An 11,841-nucleotide genomic window follows, 5' to 3' on the forward strand; every position below is an offset into this window, starting at 1 on the left:
TATCCAGATTTGTTTGGGCAACAATCACGTTAAGCGGCAGGTGAAGATCTTTAATGTTGGGAATGAATTGCTGAATGGATATTGTGAGGGGTTAACATTAAACTCAACAATATGTCATTACAACGTCACTTTTCATCCACTACATGGAGCCCTGGAACTGACCATGATGGAGGAAGTATTCAGAGTCTTCACTACACTTTAATACACTGTAGAATATATAGTATTAATATTTAATATCAGTATAATGGGACGAGGGAAATGCACTGAATACGTTCCATTAGGTAAAAGTGTTATTAGCATCTACAGAGAACCTGTCTAACTCCTGTTAATGCTGCGGTTGTATAGCAAATGGCTGCAGTTCACCAGTCAGTTATTAGAAATGTGCATTTGTTTGGTTTTTGTGCATTAGTTTGTTTGTTTGTTTAAGTTTTGGCATGAATTCAGCTCCACGGTCTGCATCATTAGCGCCACCTACTGGAGGGCCCCTGGTGCACGGACAGGTTGAGATTCAAAGCGAGTTTACGCACAAAACGTGGTGTTGAAGTCGTGAAATGGAGGCGCGGACACAAAGTTACACACAAAAAGGCCTCCTGCGCGTGCAGTGTGTTATGTGGTCTACGCGTTACGCAAGGGAACGTGTGTTTTGGGAACAGAGAGTTTCGCCGCGGTGTGACGTCACTCCTCCCCCCCAGTATCTTAAACTGCAGCTGCAGATGTTTCATGGCAGAGCAGCTCACAGGCAACAGCTGGAGAACTCCCAGTTTCCATTTATCCTTTGTCACCCGGTCGCTGCTGTGGTCGAGCTGCTGCTGCTGCTGCTGGACACCGGAGCCATGAAGCGGTGACACAGGAGGAGGAAGCAGAAGCTGATGTGAGTCAACACTTGTTTTTGTGTTTTTATCTTGTTCGTCTCTCTCTCTCTCTCTCTCTCTCTCTCTCCTGCATTCACAGACTCAGTCTATGTCTCTCACCCTTTGTTTCTTTCTGGATTCTTTTATTTTTGAATGAACAGTAACTGCAGGAGAACACACGCGTGGAAATGTGTGATTTACAACGAATCACAGAATGAATTGTCAAAAATATAAAAACTAAACGTGTCTGCAGAGGACATTCATTGTAAATACTTTACTCGGGAGATTTTTTTTATTCTTTCTAACTTTAGATCACAAATCCAGTTAAAAAAGTGCAGCGCCAGCTTCAAGAATCTGATTCAGGATTTCCATCTTGTATCAGACTAACTTTACATTAACCATTTTAAACCATTATTCACGATTTTCCCAAAACTTTACTTTTGTTTCCATATGTGTTCTTGAAAGATTTACTCATCCTTTCCTCTAAAACGACCAGTTCTGTTTTAATCCACTGTACCAACATTGTTCTAAGTATTTAAAGTGTTTCAGGTAATTAAATCCTACAGTAAATCACAGGTTATTAAATTGTTTCCCACGCAGTCTCTTTCTAACACTGTGGGATGCCCAGTTCCAGTTAATCTCTGTAAACTGGGCTGTTTTCCTGGCTTGGGGCCAGTTTACTTAGCAGCAGAAGGGACCTTCTCTGTCCACAAGCTGTCACACACACATGCAAACTTTACAGCCTGTTAGTTTGTCGAGATAAGCTTTGGATGGAGCAGATGACGAAGCAGAAGCGGCTGCTCAGGAACCTTTGGACTTTGCACAGCAGATTTCTGCAGCACAGACATGACGGTTCTTCGTGTTTAGTTGAGTTTTTGAATCGGTTTTGTCTTTCAAGTTTTCTTTCAAGTTTGTCAGGTTTCTTGTAACCACGGTCTCTGCCCCCCCCTCCAGTCTGCCTATCACCACGCACGCGCTCACGCGCACACTCAGCTTGTTTGCTCAGACGTAGTAGCTTGAATGAGGCAAACAGCCCAGGTGATGTGAAGGCCTTTTCAAATGCAAATCCACGCGGCTTCACGGCTGCTGGTTCGAACCCTCAGGTGTTAGCAACACATTAAAGGGATCAGCGCAGTGAAGGGAGCCGTCACGTGTGGGGTTTTGTTGCGCGTCTACTTCTGCCTCTACGGTAGAATCTAAAAGATAGTTGGAGCAGCAAAAAAGGACAAAAACACTATTTTAGTTAAAGTCTCTCATTTGATAGAAATGTATCTTCATGGCGTATCTGCTCATATGAAATGTCCTTTTGCTGTAGAATCAAAGGGAAAGTCTGAGAATGGCCCAATATATTCATACAGTAGTCATATTTGAAATTATGAAAAATGTCCATATTATAATTGAGAAGAAACCTCCTGTTTTCAGACTAATTCCACTTCAAAATGATGGTCGGCCACCTCTGAGTGTCACTGACATTATATCAGGAATGACGGAGCTCGATTTACAAAAAGAAACCTGAAATTGTATTTGTTTAAAACAATTATAACAGCATTAGCAAATGTAATAAATCAAAAAATAAATCAAATGTTAAAGAAACAATGGGGGAAATTAAACCAATTGTTTGGCAACTCTAGATATTCAGTTTTTTATTTTGTATTTCACACAGCCCTGTTTCTTTATCACGGTAAATAATAAAATAAATCCTTAAAAAAAAGTGAAGTAACAATAACAATAAACATTTTCCTTTATTGCACTTTTGATAAAAAAAACGTGCTTTACAAGATACATACAAATATACACATAATAAAAAGTTCTAAAAATACTATTTAAATGTTGAACAACAGTGAGCATAACGACCTAGAGAGAGAGAGAGTAAAATATATTAGTATATATATTTTTTATGATTATTATCATTCTGTTTTTTCGTACATTATGAAGACATTGGGCCATTTTCACAGACTTTCCCTTAAACTTTCTCAGTCATTCTGCAGTAAAAAGTCATGAGGTTTGATATGAAACTAGTCTGAGAAACCATGAAGAGGAATCCACTGGAAATGATTCATAACCTCTCACAGAATATTTTTACTGAGCGTCCAAATATGACTACTTTATGAAAACATTCTGCCTTTTTCACCCACTTTCCCTTTAATTGTGCATTAAAGAGACATGACATTTGATATGAGCAGTTACGCCATGAAGATAAATATATATCTATAATGAGAGACTATAAATAAAATAGTGTTTTTGTCATTTTTTTTGCCGTACCACTTTACCGTAAATGCACAAGTAGACACGCAAAACAAAAGGGGCCAGCTGGCTTCGCTGTGCTTTCACACATGACGGCGCACTTTGCTGCGGTGATCAACATGGGGGGAGCGTTTCCCTCAGGGTCTGACTTACAGATGCAAACAACCAGGATCCAGCAGCGAACCGCCACAGACGCGCTGAACCGGGACCGGCTCCTGGGAACACGGAGCTGACATCTGATCTGGGGTTTGACCGCATTTGTTTTCGTCTTTCAGTCGCTTCAGCCTGTTTAACCACACGAGTAACACCTGGCTGCTTCATCTGCACCACACCTCTGTACCAGCAGCGTGTGGTACCGCAGCTCAGAGCGATGTTTAACTGTTGGGGGCTGGGGCCAAGCTTTTACACAGTTCCAGGCAGGACCGTTGCACCTTTTGTCTGGAGTCACATGTCCAGAGAGAAAGCTGGAAATCTAAAAGTCACACGTGGGCACCAGTGGCGGCTCCTGACCCACTTCCCAGGGGCTGGATTGTTGCGATGGTGGCTAAGGTTTCCTGTTTGATGGGTAAATACATGTCTGCGTGTCGCTCCGCTCTCTGCAACAGAGTCCGGCTATTCACGTCACGTCTGGTGTTGTTGTTGTTCTGAGCACAACATGTTGACGAGTCATTTTCCGTGATGTTTTTTAAATGCAGCCTCATAAACTCTGGAATCGAACAAACACTGAGTTTCCTCATGTGCTGATCAGGTCCTGAAAACCAGTGATGAGTGTTTATTAGTTCCAGTGAGAGCAGGTCGGGGTGGAGGAGGAAACAGAAACTCCAGCTCGGTACAAACAAACTGCAGCTTGTGATCTGATCCCCGAGCAGCTGACACCAGAGAAACTCTGTGTTTCCACTGTTCTTCCTCAAAGTCACTCGGGTAACGGTCCTTTGATCTCACTGCTCGTGTCTCTCTGAGCGAGCGAGTGAGAGGGGCGGGGCCTGTGTGTGTTTGTTTGTTTGTTTGTTTGTTTGTTTGTTTGTGTGCGTGTGTGCTGTCTGGGAGCACACGCACACACACACACACACCGCTCCTGGCTTCTCACATGATGGTCCGATACGAGGATGATTTAAACGTCGCTCACGTTCATCTTGTGTAAATTGATTCTGCTCGATTCTGTTGAACTGGGCTCGACGCTGCAGCTGATTGTAATTATAATTGACAAAATGTTTCATTATCATCCTTTTCCTTTGTTTTCTTATGGAGGGCGGCGCCCTATTGTGTCTTTTTGTCTCATAACTACGATTGCAAACTTTTGCTATAATCTGTCTGGGTCAAAATGTCAAAAAATCAATATCTGAAAAGGTTGAATTTCTGTGGTTCCTCAGTGACGGAGGAAGAGGAGGAACAGGAAGGACGATGGTTCTTTCAGGTGTCTGCAGATCTTCAACCCGGCCAATGAAAAACGTGCTGTACGTTTAGAGACCAGCAGAGAACATCGAGGAGAGGAGTTCTGACCTCCAGCGCCCCCCTGTGTCTGAGGAAGAGAACACCGATGCCAATCTGCCCTGTGATTGGCTGGAGCGATGGCAGTCAACAAGGAGGAGAAGCCCAAAGAAGGCAGGAGCACCAGTGGCGTCACAACAGCACCGGAAGGCGGCTGGGGTTGGATGATCGTTGCTGGTTGTTTCCTCGCCACCATCTGCATTCGGGCAGTGACCAGGTGATGTTGTCACGTTTTTTAATCCAATGAGTTACGACCAAAACCTGTGGCCAAAGGTATTATGTTTTCGGGTCGCCCAGCCGTCCGTCCCATACTTGTGAACAGGATATCTCAAGAACGCCCTGAAGGAATTTCTTCAAATTTGGTACAAACTTTCAGTTGGACTCACAGATGAACTGATTAGATTTTGGTGATTAAATTGTAAAGCACATTTTGGTCTTGTGATCACAACATCACAGGAAGACCTGCAAAAGCTCTCCTAGGCTCAAAAACCTGGTAAGAATTTGGTTATCACAGGTCAAGGTTCGGGACCTCATATAAGTCTGGAGATAACACCTGCACTGGGTGGCGGAGGCTTGCAACAACAGGGCGGTGATTCTACTTTACAGTCCTTTCATATCTTGTGTTTTTTTTCTAAGCCACAAAGCTGAGGTGAGGGAAAGACAAATACAAAGAAGGAACGGGTTCAAACCTTCACACCCTGGACGTCATGGTTTCATAATGTGACCCTTACTCCACTAATCCTGCAGAACGGCCACATTTGATAAAATCCCTGATCTGTTCAATATGAACGAAGACCACGTAAACACATCTGGTATCTAATCATGTTGAGTGGGAGAATATTTCATCTGGAACCTCATTTTCTGGAGACCAGACTCAACTGTTCTTTCATCAAATCTACTAAACAACTAAACTTTAACTCTGCCCAGAGGTCAAACTTCATGTTCTCAGCTTTTTGAAACCCCTCTGTGTTATTACCTGGCAGGACTCCACTCCCGCTCAGCTCAAACCCGTAAGCTGCTAATCAATGTGGTCTTTTTTCCACTGGGGCTTTAAACATTCTGGGGAGAAGTTTCCATGTTTCCTAGTTTGCACAGTCAGACCATCGCCCCCCCCCCCCCCAACTCAGCTGACACTTGACACTTAAAAACAAGTGTGCACTTAGCGCAGGGACAACACTTCACCCGCCACTGGAAAGACATAGGGTTGAGGCCCTGAACATTCTTGCCGGAGGGAAGCTGACGAGGGATCATGTTCCTCACACAGCGCCAGCAACATCTTTCATATGGTCGGGGGTGTCTAGACAGAGAACAAAGGGGAGCAGGGAACGGACAGACGGCATCAAACATCCCAAAAAGATCCATGATCTATACCACTTGTCCTTTGAGGATCGCAGGGAGAGCTGGGTGAGCTGACATATAGAGACTAAGAACCAAACCCACAACCAGGTTAGAACCCAGAGCCTTCTTCCTGTGAGGCAACGGTGCTAACCACTGCTCCACTGCGCCACCCGAGATGAGAGGAAATTAAATTAAGAGAACAATCATGTAATAAGAGCAATAAAAACCATCCAGCTTCTAATTTGCTGTCATTAGATTAAACATTTCTGATACTAACTCTACCTGTGTGTGTGTGTGTGTGTGTGTGTGTGTGTGTGTGTGTGTGTGTGTGTGTGTGTGTGTGTGTGTGTGTGTGTGTGTGTGTGTGTGTGTGTGTGTGTGTGTGTGTGTGTGTGTGTTGGCAAAAATTTTTTCTGTCTCCAGTCAACACAGATCATAAAGTAAAATCACTTTTGTCCTAATGACTTTATGATTTTAATGTGATCTTATCAATGCACTGACTTAATGGCTTTCTGAAATTCTAAGAGTTGCTGGTTTTACATAACGGGCGATCGGAGTCATAACAAATGGGTCAGGGTGTACAGAGCCCTCAGATTGCGAATATGACTGACGGCCATAAACTGATAAACACCGCACCCAACTCCACTTTATTGACTCCGACATGGAACTGACACCTTATATGATCTAAACCCTTTAATAATTATTACACCAGACAAGTCATGACATAACAGTGAAGCAGGATTTGGATAGTTACTTTCTCTCTGACACAAGACAGAGAGTTTAAAGTGACTGTCTTAATTTACTCACTCTTACCAAACTCTTATTTGTCCCAATCCAACTGGATAATCTATCCTGGTCTGTGTGATACAAGGTTTTCACTGTTTATTAACCTATCAGGCAATGCTTTGGTTTTATTTTGTAATAATACCATTTCACACATGATGACAAATGATTGGTTAATCTAAATAAAGTGTTTAATTCTAATCTTATTGGCTGAAAAAGTTAATGCATGATGACACAGTATTTCTGATGTCACAGTGATGTCATGACGTTGTTGCTACCGTACGATCATAAAGGACGTTTTGATCTACATAAGCTTAAAGTTGTGTCTCTAGTCCAATAGGTCAGTTTTGATTTCTTTCTCACTTCTTCATGACATCACTCATCATATGATGGGGTATAATTTAAATCAATATAAACTTCAGATTGTCTCTCTGGCCATATTTTTGTGGAGAGGCATTTTTCTGACCCTACCTTTGTTGACCTTCGACTGATCAGGTGCAAACGTTAATCATCTGCAGAAACCCTCCCAAGTTAAATTCCCACCAAGTTTGGTGGGAATCGGTCCATCTGGTTTTCAAGTTATTTTGTACACACAGACACGGGCGATAAACCCCCTGTATCAAGAGAACTGTTCTTTATCAATGCTACACTTGCTGCTGTGTTAAAATGGAATGAATCTAACGTTCCCTCTCTCTGTCATCAGATGTGTTTCCATCTTCTTCGTGGAGTTCCAGCTGCACTTCGAGCAGGATTATTCCACCACCGCCTGGATCCACAGTCTGATTGACTGTACCACCATGCTCTGTGGTAAAACATCAGTACACGCAGAAAATAAATAACACTGTAAATAATAAATGATGGAGTTAACTCAAAGTGCGTCTGCAGCTCCTCTGGGTGGTTTCCTCGGGAGCCGAGTGTCCTGCAGAGCGACGGTGATTCTGGGAGGTTTGCTGTCGGCTGCCGGATTCATCCTCAGCTCCTTCGCTTCCAGTCTGGAATATCTCTACACTTCCCTGGGGATCCTCACAGGTACGCAAGCAGATCATGACACACGGGCACTTTATCAATATCTGGTCTTGGTAAATCCATTTCAATCAGGAGAAACTTCAGTTGAGAAATTAACAAAATGTATAACCATGCACAATAAGAGAAGAAAGAGATGAGAGACCCCTGGTGACGTCATGTCATCAAGGTCGAAAGGAGGCGAGGCTTCTTTAATCCTCCACAAGAGAATCATGCATCACATCTTATTAATGTAGTTTGAATGTCAGACACATATTCCTGATTGTTTTTATGATAACAGTTTAACACTGGGTGTAGCTACAGGTTTATGAATGCAGATAATGCAGTGTCCCGCCTCTTTTGCCCTCACATAGACCGTTTACCTGCAGCAAACAAAACCCTGCTCAAATGTGATTGCAGATTTACTGTCGTCTGTTGTTGACATGATTTAAATCATTACATTGAGAGTTTTGAATGTTTATTTTGTGTTGAATTGCCCATTAAAACTTCCCCACAGTGCTACTACAGGATCACATTTTACAGAATTATTCTTGTTGGGGTCTGACTCTCTTCCCAGAAGTTCAGCACTTAATGTCTCATTTCATTAAAGCAAGCCCCTCTGGCTCAGAACAAGCTGTAGTTGATGATACTTAATCTTCCTGTGTCACATCCTGTTTACAACCAACTTCTGCTCAGATTTGGCAACATTTGGCAAGTTTTTGACAAACTGGAAAACTTTCTTATTCATCCTCTGCAGGTCTTGGCTTTGCTCTCAGCTACACACCAGCCATAGCGATGGTTGGGAGGTACTTCAATGAGAGGAAAGCTCTGGCCTATGGCATCGCCCAGTCCGGTACTTACATCTTCGCTTACCTGTTGCTTTCTTCTCTCGTCATTTATACTTCACTCTTCTGTCTCATCTCCTCTACTCTATCATCCTCTTTCACTTTTCTCTACTCTGCCTATTAAGTTCCTCTTCGGTTCTCCTCTTTTCGACTCTTCTTGTTGTTTCATCCCATCAAATCCATTCTCACCTCATCTTCAGGTAGCGGCATCGGGACCTTCATCCTGGCTCCTGTCGTCCAGCTGCTCATTGAGCAATACTCCTGGAGAGGAGCTCTGCTCATCCTGGGAGGATTTGTTTCCAACCTGTGTGTTGTTGGAGCTCTGATGAAGCCGCTGGAGCCAAGAGGTGAAGGGTAAGTCCTCAGATCCAAGGAAAAGATAAGTCTTCTAGAGAAGACTTGTTTCAGTGTGTTCTACAGCTGCAACTGCAGATTCATTGTTGATTTGTTAATCACTTGATTTATGATGATTCTTTTCATCCGTTGAAAGGTCACAGATGTATTAATATGCTCTTCACAAGTGCCCAGAGCAAAGATGTGCAAATGTCCAACAAAGGAGGTTCCCAAGCTAAAACTGATGACTACAGGACGTCTCTGTTCCTGGATTAGAAATAGTCTAGTACGACGACAGCTTGTTTTCATGTGTCTGTGACAGGAACAGCCAGGTTGTGCCTCAGTCTGTATGGACGCACATATCTTTGGAACAAAATATCTCCAGAATGCCTTGAGGGAATATCTTCAAATTTGGTGCAAACGTCCACTGTTGGTGTCTAAGGTCACAGGGACCTTGCAAAATCTATAACTTTCTAATCATTAATATAAAGCATATCCACCAAAACTATTCACATCAATTATTTTGATCTAATTCAATGTATTTTCTAATATTTTCTTCTCATCCATCTACAGGAAATCCGAGAAGTTGACTAACTCAGAGCACGACTGCCTGACAACAGTGCTGGACACGAAAGACACTGAAAAAGTTCCAGCTGACTGCAGCCAGGGGGAGCCAAAGCAGCTGGAAATAAGCAACTTGAAGGAAACTCGAGGGCTGCTCATCTCCAACGGAGCGTTTAAAAACATCAGACTGGAAAACGACAAACTGTCTGAGAGGAACATAGCCCTGCTCTCAGGTCAAACAGAAATAAAGATAGCTGAGTGCATTTTATTCAGCAACAAGCTAACGGAGACGGTGCTCGGGGAGATCAAACGCTCGGATGCCAAATTAGCAAACGGAAGCACGATTGAGGACATGAAGTTAATTGAATCTATGATCTTGAGCGGTAAAGCTGACAAGACAGATTTGAAGACAGAAGACCCAGGACTCACTGAAACCAAACCGGACACCGTCAGCCCTCCTCCTGCGTTAGTGAACACGAACCCTTCATCCAGAAGTCGGTGTTTTTGCCTCGAGTCCACCGAGGAGTTTGGATTCCTTGTGAGGCCCGACTTCCTGATTCTGTCGGTGTCCTTCCTGTTTTTGGCGTATGGCTGCAGCGCTCCAGTGGTTTACCTGGTCCCATACGCCCTCAGTGTGGGGGTGGACCACAAGCACGCCGCCTTCCTCATGTCCATATTTGGAGTCAGCGGCATTGTGGGGAACATCACCTTCGGATGGGTCACGGACAGGAAGTACGTGCCTTCTGTGTTTGTGTGTTTGTGATTAATACTGATTAGGATACTGATAGATTTCCTTTGTTCCAGGTGTCTGAAGAAGTATCGCATGCTGAGCTTCATGGTGGCGCTCGGCTTGGAGGGCCTCTGCTGCATGTTCGCCCCCCTCCTGCGCTCCTTCTCGCTCCTCGTCTCGTTTGCCGTGCTCTACGGATACTTTGACGGAGCGTACGTGGCGCTCATCCCAGTGGTGACCTCTGACATTGTGGGCTCCACCCATCTCACCTCTGGCCTGGGTGTGGTCTACTTCCTGCACGCTATCCCTTACCTGATCAGCCCGCCGATAGGAGGTAAGAGGTCATTGAATTATTACAACTGCTGCTGTGTCCTGGAAGATTTTAGTGGGTATCAATGGCAAACATTAATTATTGAGTAGCGTTATTGACAAACCACAAAACTGAGATCAGCATTAAGATTATTATGGTTTTTCTTTCTCAAAATCTGTTCCCTGGCATCTTTGATTTTAAAAATGATCAAATGTTATTTTTGGCTGCAGCTCGGAAGCACCTGCAATGACCCCAGATTTCTTTCATTTAGTCCAATCAATGGTGTTAAATCTGACCTGTAGAAATAAATATATAAACATTATAATTGAGAAATAGATGAATAAATGCAGTAAAACAAAAATAGCCTTTTTCATCCCAAACTGTATTTCTTTATGTATTCATACTTATGTTCATCCATCCCTCCTGTGTGTCTGTCTGCAGGTTGGTTGGTCGACAGGACCGGCGACTATGCAGCGACCTTCCTCCTCAGCGGCGCTTGCTTCATGCTCAGCTCCGCGGTCCTAATCTCCACCATGTTAGTCCGACGCTGCCGCAGGTCCAAGTGTAGCTCAGCTGCTCATTTAGATCCGAATCGTTGTGCTTCTGTTGACGCTCAGCAGGGAATCATATGATGCACCTCACCTCTGCTGGACCGCGGGTTTACAAAGACAAAACAGTCGTGGTGCTATTTTGACGTGCATCGTCTGTCGCTGATGTGTTTGGGGCATTGGAACCGAGACCTCAGGTTCAGTAAGAACAGTTCCCAGAAGAACCAAAGAGGAACAACCTCAGCCCCGTTTTAAAGAAACTGCTTTTTGTTGTGACTGTGACACACAAGGATCAGGTTATTTTGTATCTTTGTTGTTCAATGTGGATTTTCTGTCCTGTGAAGAAAAAGGGCTTTCTTATGTCATACGAGCCAAATTCTGCAAACTTCAAAAAAACTCTCAGGCCTTAGTGAGAGTTTCAATAATGTGAAGACGCACAAACTGTTCTCACCAATTTCATATAGATTATACATTTTATTTAAACTTTTGATTATAAAGAGTTTCTTATCTACTCAAATGATAATATCGATCATTGTATCAAGAAAACATTTTGAAAAACTCATCAAAACACTGCAGAGAAACTTTCTGGTGTGAAAGAATTTGAGTGAATCAATGTGAAAACAAAATATAATGTCCATACCTGACATTGCACGGCCTATAGTAATAAAATGAAATTGTTCTTGAGCCGACAAGCCTATAGAGTGCAGGACAAATCCAACTTAAAAAATCGTGTTGGTGAAAAATGCACACTTTCATTTAACTTAATTTTAACTTGAATTTTAAATGTATCTTCAATTTGAAGTGG

General features: G+C 43.1%; 1 protein-coding gene across 3 annotated transcripts; it reads left to right on the top strand.

Moving 5' to 3' along the window:
- The first annotated feature begins 539 nt into the window (after positions 1 to 539).
- On the top strand, positions 540 to 11,424 carry LOC117776038 (monocarboxylate transporter 12-B-like). 3 transcript variants are annotated; one of them, XM_034609737.1, is made up of 10 exons: positions 540 to 871; positions 4,466 to 4,800; positions 7,408 to 7,511; positions 7,590 to 7,733; positions 8,464 to 8,559; positions 8,752 to 8,905; positions 9,458 to 9,653; positions 9,687 to 10,180; positions 10,253 to 10,512; positions 10,930 to 11,424. In XM_034609737.1, exons 2-10 carry the CDS (start codon positions 4,664 to 4,666, stop codon positions 11,118 to 11,120), a joined length of 1,776 nt encoding a protein of 591 aa, XP_034465628.1. In that variant the 5' UTR covers positions 540 to 871; positions 4,466 to 4,663; the 3' UTR covers positions 11,121 to 11,424. The 3 variants fall into 3 exon arrangements, with proteins under 3 accessions (XP_034465628.1, XP_034465627.1, XP_034465629.1); XM_034609736.1 differs by lacking the exon at positions 540 to 871 and adding an exon at positions 3,162 to 3,341; XM_034609738.1 differs by lacking the exons at positions 540 to 871; positions 8,464 to 8,559 and adding an exon at positions 3,164 to 3,341.
- Positions 11,425 to 11,841: the final 417 nt, after the last annotated feature.

Source organism: Hippoglossus hippoglossus, chromosome 15 (genome assembly GCF_009819705.1).
Source record: "Hippoglossus hippoglossus isolate fHipHip1 chromosome 15, fHipHip1.pri, whole genome shotgun sequence".
Lineage (NCBI taxonomy): Eukaryota > Metazoa > Chordata > Actinopteri > Pleuronectiformes > Pleuronectidae > Hippoglossus > Hippoglossus hippoglossus.